Source organism: Hyperolius riggenbachi, chromosome 8 (genome assembly GCF_040937935.1).
Source record: "Hyperolius riggenbachi isolate aHypRig1 chromosome 8, aHypRig1.pri, whole genome shotgun sequence".
In the NCBI taxonomy this organism is placed as follows: domain Eukaryota; kingdom Metazoa; phylum Chordata; class Amphibia; order Anura; family Hyperoliidae; genus Hyperolius; species Hyperolius riggenbachi.
Genome location: NC_090653.1, coordinates 47985810 through 48002437, shown reverse-complemented (window position 1 = coordinate 48002437; position 16628 = coordinate 47985810). Strand labels below are relative to the sequence as shown.

The window sequence follows — 16628 nt, the reverse complement described above, 5'->3', positions numbered from 1 at the left end:
ATGATCAGGGCGGGTCTTGCATGGGCGGGGCCATACTGCGACTGCGTTAATACAGCCGTTCCTGCACAGTAAGCTGGGGCATGCTCATCCATGAGTGGTTCCTTGCTACTGTGCAGGCATTGTTGCGCTCTTGCTAGACGTGGAGCACAGAACCGATCTGCTGAAGGATCCGGCTGTCCTCTGGCGGAGGACCAGAAGACAGCGTGGGAAGCCTCTGGAGGATCTAGTGGCTCCCCTCGCCAGGGGCGTAACTAGAGTGGAGTTACAATTCCTATGGGTGTTATGATCATGGTGGCCACACTTGTTTCATGGCCCCTAAAAGATGGGCACCAAGGCTGTGAAGGAAACCAAGGGGAGGCAAGGGAAGGGGTGTGAACATTGGAGTGCCCCAAAGTGTTGATTTGGGGGTCCAACGAATTGTAGTTACACCACTAACCCTCGTCATAGGCAAGTATGAATGTCCGAACCCGAGCTTTGGATTGGGTTCTCTTTAAACGAGGGGAGTCCTGGGAGGCACATACAGCCGACTTTGTGGCCCCGTTTGCCTCTACTGGAAGCCGTCCGTTGGCCAAGTTCCATCGAGTGTGTCTAGAAGCTGAAATCAATATGAACCAGAGACCCTTTTGACGGAGCTGTAAGTGATAGGGAGGACAATCTCCATACAAGTCCTGATGAATGATATTTCTGGGCATGAGTGGCATAGGCTCGCCATAACAGAAATCAGTTTTCACACGCAAGCATACGTTCTATATAATTTTATTCCTCCACGTCTGTGGGTAATATGAACACACTTTAACAGGACTAAAACCAAAATAGGGGTGGGAAATCATACACTGAAAAAGACATAGCTCCTGGACTGGTGCACTACAGCGAGGCTCTGTGGGCGGCGAGTCTCAATCACAAAACCGTAACACGACTGGCTCTCAACGCATGGTCTTCACGGGACTTTTGAAGTTACTGGCTGCCTGAAGCTGGAGCTGGTATGCCATGGGGTGGATTTTGAAGCCATATAACCTAAAACGGAGAGAGAGAGAAAAAATACACAGAACATTAAGAAACCTTCAACTTGTAGCTACTCATCAAGCACGAGTTCCAACGGGAGCTTTTTTTTTTTAATTGAAGCGATTTGCAATATTTTTCCTTAAAGGGAATCTGAAGTGAAAATAAAGTTATGAGATAATGATTTGTATGCTAAGAAAAAACATTAGTAGCACAAATATGAGCCTCATATTGTTTCCAGTACAGGAAGAGTTAAACTTCAGTTATCTATGCAAAAGAGCTTCTCTGAGCTCTCTGACCAAACTTGGGTCGAACACGGCACTGTTTTCTGAAGAACTTATATCAGCCTGTCCCTCCCAGCTAAAGGGAACCTGTATTGAGTAAAATTATTTAAAATAAACGAGGTAACTTCAAATGAACATTACATAGTTACCTTGCCATCAGTTCCTCTCAGAAGCTCACCATTTTCTTCTGACAATAACCCCTTCCAGTTCTGACAATATTTTGTCAGAATTGAAGTATATCAGTTGCTGTCAGTTATAGCTGAGAGGACAACTGATGTGCCAAGTAATGTCTGTTTCCCTATGGCTCAAGTGGGCGATATTACAGTATAACAGTGTGCTGGCCAGGAAGCTGTTCTGGGGTAAGGGCCATTTTCAAAATGGAGGACTAAGCATTCCCTTGATCACAGTGGATAAAAAGGACGCAGGAGAGGAGAAGGAGATTGAGGAGTAGACTACACGGGGGGTAAGTCTGACCTCTGTATGGTTATTTTGACTTCATTTTCAGTTCAGGTTTTCTTTAAAGAGACTCTGTAACAAATTGTTTATCTTTATTTCTTCTATGCTATAAATTCCTATGCCTTTTCTAATGTGGTCTGGCTTACTGCAGCTTTTCCTAATTGCACAGTAGCTGTGTTATCTCTGTTATATGATCTAATCTTCTCTCTATAGTCGGCACAGTCAGGCTGAGGCAGTCAGACTGGAATGTGCAGGGCTGCTTGTGATTAGCTAGAAGCTGTACACACCCCCTGCAGGCTCTGTGTGACTAACACACTCTGCTTAGCTGAGCCTATTAGAAGCTGGTTAGTTTGTTTGTAAACACTGCCTAAAACTGGCAATTACAAGCCAGGTTTGCAGCAGAGAATGGCAGAAACAGCACAGAGGGGACCAGGAGCACATAATGAATAGAATGGTATGCTTTTTATTGTAAGAATTTCAGAGTACAGATTCTCTTTAAGGTTTTACTGCAGGGAAGTTCAAAGGGTCATTAGCACTGCTCTGTTTCATAGTTTAAAATACAGAGTGTAGTTCGTATTGGAGTGAACTCAACTTGCCTAATCTCCATGCTCCCATCCAGTGACTGACTAAAGCATTACCTTGTACTCATACTGTGCTGCGTGATCTGGTTTTTCTTGTATTGTCATTTTGCTGTATGTCACCCCTAAATATTGTCTGTAACCTAAATGTCCAGTGCTGCATAATATGTTGACGCTTTATAAATACAATAAATAAATATATAATAGACTGCAAATATAAAGCTATAAAAAAAAAAAAAAAAAAAAAAAAAAAAAGAGACTCTGCTACTAACAAGTTTTTTTTTTTGCTTCAGTGTCCACTTTAAAGGGAACCAGAGATGAACGTTTCACACAAAATAAACATATCAGTTGATAGCTTGTAAAGAATAAATGCTCTACCTGATAATTTTGCCGCTCTGGTGTGCCTTTTTTAGTGTTTTTTATCCATTATTGCTCCAGGAAAAATCAAATATGGCCGCCGGCTCATATCCCTTCTCCTTCCGGGTTATATGAGTTGTTCTGGATGTGCTGTCTAGGCTATATGAGACTATGCTGCTATCTAGGCTAAATGCAGCCTTTCATCTATGTGCTTTCATTTTGGTATGATCTGCCTGTAGGAAGTGTCACTGATAATAACTGCAGTTTCATTCCTATGAGAATCTAGTGCACACAGAGCACACAGGGATCATATTACAGCCACAGAGCTTCTCTCCCAGGAGCAGCAGCCCCTCCCAGTCATCACAGCTCTCAGAAGATCTAAGCCAGGAGGGGGAAGGCTTGGGCTTGAAAGGACTCCACAGAAGAGTGACTCAGCTATAATGATTCCAGGTCAAACCTCGACTGAATAGTCGATGGATTCTTATCACAGTTGCTAATAGACTAATTAAAGGGACTCCGAGCAGTGCAGAAACTATGGAAAGATGCATATCGCTATTTTCGCGATTGAAATTGCCGCGGCAGAGATTTCGATCAACGATTTAGGTGTCGTCAGAAAGAGTAGAAAGAGAGCTTTAAAATGATATCCATCTTTCCATAGTTATATTGTATTACACAGGGCGACTTTTTGTCAAAGTCAGCAGCTGCATTCAGCAGAATGGAGCTGCTGACACTCTGGAAAGTGTCGTCCTGTGTAATACAATATAACTATGGCTTGATGGATATCATTTTAAAGCTCTCTTTCTCCTCTTTCTGACGACACCTAAATCGTTGCTCTACACCTTTTAGTTTTTTTCTATTTTCGCGATCGAAATCGCGGCCGCTGCAATTTCAATCGCGAAAATAGCGAAAACTAAAAGACGTAGGGTGGTGGTTTATATATCATTGGAAAGAGGAGAAAGAGAGCTTTAAAATGATATGCATCTTTCCATAGTTTCTGCACTGCTCGGAGTCCCTTTAAGCAGATAACAATGAAACTAAAAGCAGGGTAGGTGTTTACTGTCATGTTCCCACTGATAAATGTAATAAAATACATGAGGGTGCTTCATCTCTGGTTCTCTTTAAATGGATTGGTCTACTAATTTTGTTAGTTACTCATTATGGGCCGGTGCACACCAGAGCGGTTCTGGAGCATTTTTTAAAACGCTTGCAGGGGGGAGACCGCTTGAAAGTGAATGGGATGGTGCACACCAGCGAGGCTCGTTTTTTTCCACAAACGCAAACTCGGGGGTTGCAGCATTTTCTAGATTTCTGAGGCGTTTCTGCCTCAATGTTAAAGTATAGGAAAGTGGAAAATCGCTCTGAAAAACGCTAGATCAGAGAGGTTTTCCAGGCGTTTTTGTTACAGTTGCTGTTCAGTTACAGATTTACTGTAACAATATATGAAATCTGCTACACAAAAATGCTTCTAAAAACACTAGGCATGTTTAGAAAACCTCTCCAAACATGCCTAGAATCGCTCTGAAATCTGCTTCAAAAACCGCTAGCGTTTTGCAGATCTGCTAGAGGTTTTTGGTGTGCACTGGGCCTAAATATTGTTTTCCAAACTCAAATTGCATCAGTAGTGTAGCTGCATTATATTTTTGCTTTTGCTCCCGAAACGGGAGGACGATGATGTAATAGTGTCCATGGTACCAATAGCGCCATTTTTGGACATGGATTTGCTTTCTGCTCTGCTACTGTCATCCTGCCAAAAACTCAACCCCCCCCCCTTCATGGGACTTCCCAGTCACTTCCTTCTACCGTCCAGCAAAACACTCGCAACTCCATCTTTATGTGAATTTTCAGCTACTTCCTACTCTGATACCAGAGTTAAAGGAGAAAGCACGCGAGTGACGTGGAACGCGAGAGAACTGCATAGACTATAGGCAGTGACATGTTAAGTTAAATCCCCGTGGCCAGCAAGTGGTATGTTGTCCGGTAAATGGCCCAGTTCTGTATTACGGGTCGGCCCTATCAGTGCCCTCTGCCCCGGACATACTACGCTTGACATGCGCAGTATGTCTGCTTGGGAGCCTCGTGACCCTGCTCCCTGGCACCTCTGATTGTACACGCGAACTCCCATTACAACATGTACCCCCAGTGCTCGCTCCAACCCAAGTGGACATACAAAGCATGTGCAGCTTTGTATGTCAAAGTCAGAGGGCACCGACCCAAAATACAGAACGGGGCCATATACCGGACAATGGAGGGTGACGCTGAGGCACGGGAAGTGCGGTAAGCATCTGCACAACTCCCCACACACAGCATCATATTTTTTACATATTTTAAAGGGAACCAGAGACGAGGGGATCCTTTAAAATAAAAAAAAGATGTTATACATATCTGGGGCTTCCTCCAGCCCCATAAGCCTGGATCACTCCCATGCCGCCATCCTCCGCTGCCTCTATCGCCGGTACCGGGTCCCGTCACTTCCGCCGGACATGACCAGTTGTACACATGCACAAGGGCTCCCTCCGGCTTTGTACGCAGGCGCAGTACGGAGGGACCGCACTGCGCTTGCGTCGACTGGCCAAAATTACGGGACCCGGTACCGGCGGACAGAGGCAGCAGAGGATGGCGTCATGGGAATGATTTAGGCTTATAGGGCTGGAGGAAGCCCCAGGTATGTATAAATCTATTCTTCATCTCTGGTTCTCTTTAAGTGCTCAGGTATCCTTTGACATTAAAGCCACTATAAAGGTCTGTTCCAAGCTGTGCTGGTCATCAGTTTTCCTAGGAAAGAAGGAGGAGCCACAGTAGTCAGGTCACCTGTAGCCCCTGGCCACTAGCAACGGTGAAAACATCACATGGGGGAAACATCTACCAATATGCCCTAGAGAAACAGTCAGTCATATTTCCTGTATTATTAAAATATTACATCCAGCAACCATCCCCAAGGGTTCTCCAAGTCTTACTTTAGCGTTCAGGAACTTACCTAGGAACAAACTGATTGGCGGGTCTCTTAGGTCGATATTCTGGGTGAACCATGAAGAGCATATGAGGGAATCCAGTGCCAAAGTATGCTCCATCTGTGTGATGGTGGCGGGAAGACTTGGGGGTATAAACATCCATACATTTAGGGCAATACAGCTTTACCATAGCTTCACCGGGGATGTCGGAAAGACCTGAGGGGAGGGAGATGAGGGTTCTTATGTAAAGGGTAATTCCAAATTCTGTCATATTTCCCAGTAATACAAAATGTAGCATTCAGAAATGTATACACAACGCACTAAGCTCTGAGGAGTTCAACAATAAAATTAGATCTTTTACTCCCATTCATTCACTTGACATTAACCACTTCACCTTAAAGGGAACCTAAACTGAGAAGGATATGGATTTTTCCTTTTAAAATAATACCAGTTCCCTGACTCTCCTGCTGATCCTGTGTAATACTTTTAGCCACAGCCCCTGAACAAGCATGCAGATCAGGTGCTCTGCCTGAAGTCAGACTGGATTAGCTGCATGCTTGTTTCAAGCGGGACCGCGGTGCGGAGGGATGTGGTAGCTAGGCCAGTTATGGCATTTTGCAGGGACGTAGTTACTTGTCCCGAGGGAGGAGAAGTGGTTAATTAGGGGACTATAAAACGGGTGAATATTACCAGTAATTGCCTTTATATGGACCAGAGCAATTTTCACATTTCGGCGCTCTTCCCATTCATTTGCCAATAACTTTAATTTCCATATGATAAGTAGCAATAATCTATAAATGGGGTTTTTTTTGCCACCAATTGAAAAAAAAACCTAAATGTTACTTTGGATAAAACCCACCCATTTAATTTGCCCTTTTGTCCCAGTTATCACGACATTGAAATTATGTTCCTAGTACAATGTATGGCGATAATAAATAATTTGGCAATAAAAATTTGGCAATGAAGGTGCATTTTCTTCATTTTGTGTGTTTGTTTTTCTCATAATACGTCATTAATAATTACAATCCCTATTTTGCAAAATATCAATAATAAACCCTTATTACATACATATATATAAAAAGTTAAGTCCCTAACAATGTATATCTTTTTGAAATGCAAGGACAGGATGGAGTTCATTTTTATTTAAGTGTGTTGGATTTTTTTTTTGTGTTTGTTCAATTTTAAAATTTGGCCACTAGATGGCACTGAAAACTATAGTAATAAAAAAAAAAAAAAAAAAAAAAAACACATTTCAATGAATAATCTCTGCTGTTCGTTTCAGCAGAAATTATTCGTTAATAAGGCACTTAGGTTGGTGAATGTGAACATAGTCCTAACACCAATCTGTTTCCTATAGGTTGCCACGGGGGGCACGTGCCTCTCAAACTACAGAAGATGAGCATCTACGCCCCTGGGACAGGAACAGCACTCGCGCAGGGCGTAAATATACAGTCGTGGCTACCAGTTAAAGAGAAACTCCAACCAAGAATTGAACTTTATCCCAATCAGTAGCTGATACCCCCTTTTACATGAGAAATCTATTCCTTTTCACAAACAGACCATCAGGGGGCGCTGTATGACTGATATTGTGGTGAAACCCCTCCCACAAGAAACTGAGGACCGTGGTACTCCTGGCAGTTTCCTGTCTGTGAACCTTGTTGCATTGTGGGAAATAGCTGATTACAGCTGTTTCCAACTGCCAACAAAGCATGCAGCAGCTACATCACACCTGCCAGCAGTAAAAATGTCACCATGTAATAAATGTCAGAATGTAAATCAGGGATTTAAAAGATTTTACAATGGGCAAACACTGACTAAATCAGTTATACATAATAATTGTAAAACTGAAGCATTTTTTTATTACATTATTTTCACTGGAATTCCTCTTTAAAGTGTACCTGAGACATTCAAAGCAAAAGAATTTATACTTACCAGGGGCTTCTTCCCTCGCCATCCTCCCATTCCCCTCTGTTGTGCCACTGTCTGCCCCAGTAATATCCCTGACCGAGCTATTAGGGGACTACAGCGCATGCTTTAGTAGTCGGAAAGCAATCTGTACATGAGCAGTTTGACTAACTGTGCTTGCACAGAACAATACTGACCATGCGAGTGATTGTGGAATGCACACAGCCGGGACCACCCATACACAGTGGGACTTGAGGAAATTATAAATCCTTTTGCTTTCAATGTCTCAGGTGTAGGGATGCTCAAATTCGGATTCGGGAGATACCCGGATAGTTGCTATCCGGATATCTCCCAGTAAACCTGTGCGGGCTGGGCGAGGGGTCAAGCTTACCTGTCTGACGTCTTCATTAGTCCGTCCCTCAGCGCCTCCCACGATGCGGTCCACGCAGCGGTCACGTGACTTCCGGGTTGAAGGAGGAAGTGTTTATAGTCACGTGATTCACGTGATGCGCGTGGACCGCATCGTGGGAGGCGCTGAGGGACGGACCAAAGAAGACGTCAGACAGGTAAGCTTGACCCCCCCGCACAGGTTTACTGGGAGATATCCGGATAGCAACTATCCGGGTATCTCCCGAATCCGAATTTGAGCATCCCTGCTCAGGTGTACGGTTTCAGGCAGCAGTAATGGGAAGTAGAGGTAGAACTATCTGGGAAAGTGTCTGCAAACTTTAGCACAGTAACAAGTAAACAGAGGCGGGGCAGAAATGGGGAAGAGGAAGGTCACTCACCGATTGGCAGCATGGGCTGGTTCTCACAGTACACCCGAGGACAATAGCCAAAGTCCCCCTGCTGATACTTCTCCAGCTGTGGCAACAGGAAAACAAGCATGAGACACAACAGGCACAACTATATGAGGTATACAGCTCTTGTGCTACAATTCAAATGTAAAAGAGGCATTGACACTTCGCTAAAAATTATTAACTGTATAGGAAACTCAAATTCTTTATTTTTTTATTTTTTTTTTACCATCAAGAAGAATCGATCAATTTCTTAAAGGACATCGGAAGTGCGAGAGCTTTGTAGGCTGTCATATTTATTTCCTGTTAAACGATACCAGTTGCCTGGCTGTCCTGCTGCTCTCTTTGGCTGCAATAGCGTCTGAATAACGCCAGAAAAAAAAGCATGCAGCTAATCTTGTCAGATTTTGGTGAGGAAGATCTGATTTGCATACTTTTTCTAAATATGACTATATCCCTCTCAGTTTAGGTGTCTTAAATTCTTCAAAGTGGATCCGAGAAACTTTTACACATTGAATAATTGTGTTCCTTACATACTGTATAGTTTATAGGGCATTCCTCAAGGCAAATACTTTTTTGTTTTAATACTCTAATTCCCTATAAACGAAACAAGCCTCGTCCACAGCTTCTCCAGAGTGCCTTGGCACTCTGAGCCTTAGTATTAGGGGCTTATGGGAGCTCAGTCCAGCCAGAGATTTCAGAGGCAGAGGGGAGGAGAGGGGAGTGAAGTTTTCACAGGCTGAGGGCTGGAGATACAGATTAGCTTGCCTGTGTGCAATGTGACAAAACATACCATGGCTGCTCTCATGGTATCACAGGAATAAATCACATACCGTTGAAGCTGTTTTCAGCTAGATTTGCTGTGTAAACCATCTAAACTTTAGATAAGACATATAGACAAGTTAATTGTTATAGTTAGTTTTTCATCTTGGATCTGCTTTAATAAGCATCTATTGGCCTTGGTGAAAAAATTTGACCAATTTTTAATAAAAAAAAAATGAATAGTGTACGTGGATATGATGGACTGGATTCCTTCCGATTAAATTTAAAGATCTACTGCGCTACTGGGCCGGCGCGGCTGTACTCTGTGCAGCACGGAGGTGTTCTTCAGGAGGGTCCGGGTAGCCAAAGCCATCTCCTCTCCAGGAGGACTCAGAATGCCTCATGAGGATCCAAAACCTTCCCTCTTCTTAGGCAAGTACAGCAAAGTCCCCGAAATCTGGCACAAGCAGCCAAAAAAGCAGTAATACACCCCCCCCCCCCCCCCTCAAATACTCACAGACACCGTCTCCTAACCTTCATGTAGCTCCTAGCGGCTTTCTGGCATCCTCTGTGTCACCTGCGTCAGGTCACGCGACATGCCGGGAGCCATGCATGAATGCTGGAAAGCCACTAGGAGCTACAGGAGACTGCGCTGGAGGCTCTGATTATTTTATGGCCTAACCCCCCCCCCCCCTCCACCCCACAAAAAAAAGCACAAAAGAAAACAAACAAACACAGTCCTTGTTATCTCCACAGGCATGCTGGTTAGTTAAGACTTCCTGTTGTCTGAGTTCCAGATAACAGGGATTTTGCAGTAAAGTCTTGTTTTTTCACCTCAGGGTTGTCTCATGTTCTCAACATACAAACAAACAAACAGAGTTTATATTCCGTAGCTGTAGAAGGTTGAATATTCCATTACATACCACAACCTGCCAGCAGGCGCTATGGCTGCAGCCTGAGGTTATGGGAAACAGACTCGATGCAAGGTAACTGCCAGCCACATAAGCTGCAATGTGAGACCTATTTAGCGGTGTTCTCAGCAATCTCCAGCTCAGCACTGAGAAAGCAGCCAGATCGGAATTCATCTTTTACTCAGCTGACCACAGAAGACTGACATGTAATTGGCTGCTGCGTGTTGCTTCACTTTGTGCATTGCTGTTGCTCCTTATCCCAGGGGAAAAACAAATTGTGAAATCAGAAGCAAGGCTGTTCAATCCAGAAGCCAGCAGGATTTTTATAGGCCAGTTCCATTAACAACAACCAGAAAAACTCAAAATACTAGACTATGATAGACATGGAACTATGGTAGGGATTAGATTGTGAGCTCCTCTGATGGACAGTAACAACACTATACACTCCGTAAAGCACTGCAAAAGAGATCAGCGCTATATAATGTATTTTTCAAATCACTGCATCTTATGTGCCAAATACAGGGAGTCCCCAACTTGCGAACGTCCCCCGATATGAACCGCCGCGAACACAAGACTCCCCTGTATTGTCCTCGCGTCTCCTCCGCACCCCATGAATAAATAGAAGCATGTTTTGCCCTCTAAACCTAGATGCGTCTTATGGTCCGGAGAGTCTTAAGGTGGCCACTAACAGTCCAATTTCTAGCGAAAAATCGGTTTGAGCGATCAGAAATTCTGATCGGATAGATTGTAAATCTCAGCTGATGGGCACAATCGATTACGAACAATTATAAAATAGTCGTCCGATTGGATTTTCGTCAAACCAAAAATGTGGATTTTCTTGTTGGTTGCGATAGGAAGCAAAGATTGGTTCGTTGATGGTGTAGTGAATGATTTTTTTTCCAATCAAAATTATCTGATCGCACAAACAATTTTTCACTAGAAATTAGATCGCTAGTGGTCACCTTTACATGCCGATAAATATGGTAAATACATAAAAATAATAATGCTAATTCATAATTTTTAAAGAGCACCAACCAGCTGGTGCCATATGCGCACACTTAAATTATTTGCCAATTTGGGTGTCCAATTTATCTGTCGATGATACAATCAGTCAAAGCAGCCAGGCTTAAAGTGAATGTTTACCAGATTAAAAAAAAAAAAAAGTCAGATACTCACCTAAGGAGAGGGAAGGCTCGGTCCTAATGAGCCTTCCCCCTCCTCTCCCGGTGCCCGGTCCCGCGCAGGATCCCCCGTGGCAGTATTCGACCAGTTCGGTCAAATACTGCCAGTTCCGCATGCCTTCGGGAGCACTCGGGCTCCCGATGAAGCGGCCGCTCCATACTACGCATGCGCAAGCGCCCTCTATGACGCACTCGCGCGTACGTAGTATGGAGCGGCCCGTCTTCGGAAGCCCGAGTGCTCCCGAAGACCTCCGAAGTCCCTGCGGCGGCGGACGCGAACGGGAGAGCCAGCGCAGCACCGAGGGCACCGGGAGAGGAGAGGGAAGGCTCATTAGGACCGAGCCTTCCCTCTCCTTAGGTGAGTATCTGACTTTTTCTTTTTGAATCCGGTACCCATTGGCTTTAACATAACCCTAAATCGCAAAGTCGAGGGTGGGGGAGGGCTGTGCTGCATTTTATATAAGCGCACAATTGTGGTCTCCTGCTGGAAGATGACACATCCCATATGGACTGGGTGGGCTAGAGGAGCAGCACCCCGTAGGCAAGTAAGGACGCTCACCCCCATGGCACACTATTGCAAACAGCTGCTATGGGAAAGTTTCTAAAAAAAAAATAAAAATTCCAGGAGCTCAGTTGCCTTTAACCACCCTGGCATTTTATTGAGATCGCCAGGGCGGCTGCAGGAGGGTTTTTTTTAAATTAAAAAAAAACTATTTCATGCAGCCAACTGAAAGTTGGCTGCATGAAAGCCCACTAGAGGGCGCTCCTGAAGCGTAATTCCGATCGCCTTCGGCGATCAGAATTAACAAGGAAGGCTGCAATGAGCAGCCTTCCTTGTTTGGCTTTCCTCGTCGCCATGGCGACGAGCGGAGTGACGTCATGGACGTCAGCCGCCTCCGATCCAGCCCTTAGCGCTGGCCGGAACTATTTGTTCCGGCTGCGCAGGGCTCGGGCAGCTGGGGGGACCCTCTTTCGCCACTGAACGTGGCGGATCGCCGCGCTGCGGCGGCGATCAGGTAGCACACGTGGCTGGCAAAGTGCCGGCTGCGTGTGCTGCTTTTTATTTTATCAAAATCGGCCCAGCAGGGCCTGAGCGGCACCCTCTGGCGGTAATGGACGAGTTGAGCTCGTCCATACCGCTAAGGTGGTTAATATGCATTCTCAGTTTAAATGTGTTTTCCTGTTCAGAAAACAGTGTGCTCCCAGCCTGAACCCTCCTGCCGGTACGCAGTTTTTTGAATTCAAGTTGTTTTAGCCTTTGGAGCTCGCACTAGGCTAGCTACCATTGTCCCCCAAGTCCCCCTCCCCACCCTTCTGATCCCCCTGATCGCTGCCGCTATACGTTACCTTGCCGCGATCTCGCGAGAGCTGCAGCCTCCCCAATGAGCTTCAGTCGTTGCTATGGCGACGCTCTGACAGGACGTCTGACTTCCTGCACAATCCCGATCCTCCCCATAGCAAAGCCTTGAGCTGATTGGTGAGGCTGCGCCATCGCGGGATCTGGGGTGGGGGTACGTATAACAGCAGCGATTGGGGGGGATCGGAGCGGAGGGACTTGGGGACACAGGTAGCTAGCGAAGTGCTAGCTACAAAGGTTACAACAATTTTTATTCAAAAAATCCCTCCCTGGGCAGAAAAATCCTCTGCGGCGGCTACCCTGAGTGTAGGCCGGGGTTACGGCCAGGAGGGTTAAAGAGACACTGAAGCAAAAAAAATAACGAATTGGTTGTGTAGTATGGATAATTAATAGAACATTAGTAGCAAAGAAAATATTCTCATTTTTATTTTCAGGTTTTTTTTTATAACATTGCACCATTCTCTAATCTTTGCAGTTTACACACTACTCAGCATTCTAAATGATTTTACAGAGCAGGCCAGTGAACTTTTGAACGGTCCTCTGCAGAAGGGAAAAAAAAAAAAACGAAAAAAAAAAAACGAAAAAAAAAAAACGAAAAAAAAAAAAAAAACCATCGACTAACAGTCGAGATAACAAGCTTTAGAAGACCGAGCTCTCAGAGACTTCGAAAGTCGTAGAGCTCAGTGGCTCTTTTGCATACATAACAACTGGGGTTTCTTAACTCTTCCTGTACTGGAAACAATATTAGACTTAGGTCTCTGCTCCTAATGTTTTTTTCTTAGCTGTACTTCACATACAAATCATCATAATTTTTTTTTCGCTCCTGTGTCTCTTTAAAGAGACTAACACATTTTCCAGCCTTATTTCTTCTATGCTATAAATTCCTATACCTGTGCTCTGGAATACTGCAGCCTGTTGTAGTTGCACTGTCTCTGTAATATATCTAATCTTTTCTTTGTCAAGCTTTGTCGACCCAGAGAGGAATGCAATACCTCTGCTGTGATAGGGAGAAGTTATGCACCCCCCCCTCCACGCCCCCTGCAAGCTGCGTGTGTGTGCTTTGTTATTTAGTCACAGGAAGGTCTCTGCTCACTTTCAGCTTGTCTGCCAGATAATTCACTTTGTAATAAAAACTTGTAGTAGTATACTGTAACAGGATATATAGATAGACATACATACATACATACACACACACACACATACACACACACACACCAATTCCTGGTTAGCGGCCATGGTTTTTTGTTTGTAAACACTGCCTAAAACTGGTGATTAAAACCCAGGATCGCGGCGGGGAGTGGCGGAAACGGCAAAGAGATCCAGGAGATCACAATGACTCGATTTGTATGTTTTTTATTGTACAAATCGGACAGTACAGATTCTCTTTAAAGCACACCTAAAGTAAGACCGCTAAGGAGGCCAACATATCTATTTCCTGTTAAACAACGCAAGTTGCCTGGCTGTCCTGCTGAGCATCTACCACTAATACTTTTAGACATAGACCCTGAACAAGCATGCAGATCAGGAGCTCTAACTGAAGTCTTACTTTATTAGCTGCATGCTTGTTTCAGGTGTTTGATTCAGACACTACAGCAGCCCAGGGCTGTGGCGTTGGTACAAATCATCCGACTACTCAGTTTATTGAAACCACCGACTCCTCAGCCCAAGAGATCAGCAGGGCTGCCAGGCAACTGGTATTGTAACAGGAAATAAATATGGCAGCCTTCAAATCCCTATCACTTCAGATGTACTGTAAAGCAAGCATGGGTTTGGTTTCCATTTTTTTAAACCTAATCATGTTCTGGATTTCAACATGCAGTGTGAAGAATGTGTCTTTTTTTCAATCCACTTCAAGCAGACACTAATAAATGAATAGCGTTTAAAACTAAAATGTAAACATTTGCACTGAAGGAAAAGCAAAGGTCACTAAGAGGTTAACAACTTCCAGTTCCTGATAAATCTTCCCATTAGGAATGCCAAAACCTGACAAGCAGGGCAGGTCCATTAGTTTAGAAACAGCAGGTGCATGATGGGAAAGTATTGACAGCTATGAATCAGTCATGAGTGGGGTAGTGTTCAGTGGTCTCTGCACATTGAGCAGCTGTTATAGTGGTTGGGGAGCGCTGCAGGGAGGGGGTGATGGTGTCAGCACAGAGAAAGGGTTTCTGCTTGTGTGAAGCTGTATCCCAGGCTGGCCCTGACAGTCACAGCAGCTTTGTACCGCGTATAACACAGGTATGCAGCCCTGACAGTCATAGCAGCTCTGTACCGCGTATAACACAGGTATGCAGCCCTGACAGTCACAGCAGCTCTGTACCGCGTATAACACAGGCATGCAGCCCTGACAGTCACAGCAGCTTTGTACCGCGTATAACACAGGTATGCAGCCCTGACAGTCACAGCAGCTTTGTACCGCGTATAACACAGGTATGCAGCCCTGACAGTCACAGCAGCCCTGTACCGCGTATAACACAGGCATGCAGCCCTGACAGTCACAGCAGCTTTGTACCGCGTATAACACAGGCATGCAGCCCTGACAGTCACAGCAGCCCTGTACCGCGTATAACACAGGCATGCAGCCCTGACAGTCACAGCAGCCCTGTACCGCGTATAACACAGGCATGCAGCCCTGACAGTCACAGCAGCTTTGTACCGCGTATAACACAGGCATGCAGCCCTGACAGTCACAGCAGCTCTGTACAGTGTATAACACAGGCATGCAGCCCTGACAGTCACAGCAGCTCTGTACCGCGTATAACACAGGCATGCAGCCCTGACAGTCACAGCAGCTCTGTACCGCGTATAACACAGGCATGCAGCCCTGACAGTCACAGCAGCCCTGTACAGCGTATAACAGGCATGCAGCCCTGACAGTCACAGCAGCCCTGTACAGTGTATAATACAGGCATGCAGCCCTGACAGTCACAGCAGCCCTGTACAGCGTATAACAGGCATGCAGCCCTGACAGTCACAGCAGCCCTGTACAGTGTATAATACAGGCATGCAGCCCTGACAGTCACAGCAGCCCTGTACAGTGTATAATACAGGCATGCAGCCCTGACAGTCACAGCAGCCCTGTACAGTGTATAATACAGGCATGCAGCCCTGACAGTCACAGCAGCCCTGTACAGTGTATAATACAGGCATGCAGCCCTGACAGTCACAGCAGCCCTGTACAGTGTATAATACAGGCATGCAGCCCTGTCAGTCACAGCAGCTCTGTACAGCGTATAACAGGCATGCAGCCCTGACAGTCACAGCAGCCCTGTACAGTGTATAATACAGGCATGCAGCCCTGACAGTCATAGCAGCTCTGTACCATGTATAACACAGGCATGCAGCCCTGACAGTCACAGCAGCTCTGTACCGCGTATAACACAGGCATGCAGCCCTGACAGTCACAGCAGCCCTGTACCGCGTATAACACAGGCATGCAGCCCTGACAGTCACAGCAGCCCTGTACAGTGTATAATACAGGCATGCAGCCCTGACAGTCACAGCAGCCCTGTACAGTGTATAACACAGGCATGCAGCCCTGACAGTCACAGCAGCTCTGTAGTGTATAATACAGGCATGCAGCTCTGACAGTCTCAGCAGTCCTGTTCAGCGTATAACACAGGCATGCAGCCCTGACAGTCACAGCAGCTCTGTACAGTGTATAACACAGGCATGCAGCCCTGACAGTCACAGCAGCTCTGTACAGCGTATAACACAGGCATGCAGCCCTGACAAGCACAGCAGCTCTGTACAGTGTACAACACAGGCATGCAGCCCTGACAGTCACAGCAGCTCTGTACCGCGTATAACACAGGCATGCAGCCCTGACAGTCACAGCAGCCCTGTACAGCGTATAACAGGCATGCAGCCCTGACAGTCACAGCAGCCCTGTACAGCGTATAACAGGCATGCAGCCCTGACAGTCACAGCAGCCCTGTACAGTGTATAACAGGCATGCAGCCCTGACAGTCACAGCAGCCCTGTACAGTGTATAATACAGGCATGCAGCCCTGACAGTCACAGCAGCCCTGTACAGCGTATAACAGGCATGCAGCCCTGACAGTCACAGCAGCCCTGTACAGTGTATAATACAGGC

The 16628-nt window shown here is 45.6% G+C and overlaps 1 protein-coding gene across 1 annotated transcript in view; it reads right to left on the bottom strand.

Annotated features, from left to right (window-relative positions):
- Positions 1-740: 740 nt before the first annotated feature.
- CSNK2B (casein kinase 2 beta) overlaps positions 741-16628 on the bottom strand; it is a 51179-nt gene continuing 35291 nt past the window's right edge. Inside the window, exons 5-7 of the mRNA XM_068249404.1 lie at positions 8316-8391; positions 5649-5838; positions 741-1014 (exon numbers count right to left, since the gene is read on the bottom strand). Coding sequence (XP_068105505.1) covers positions 924-1014; positions 5649-5838; positions 8316-8391 — 357 coding nt within the window. The 3' untranslated portion in view covers positions 741-923. The remainder of the gene's footprint in view (positions 1015-5648; positions 5839-8315; positions 8392-16628) is intronic.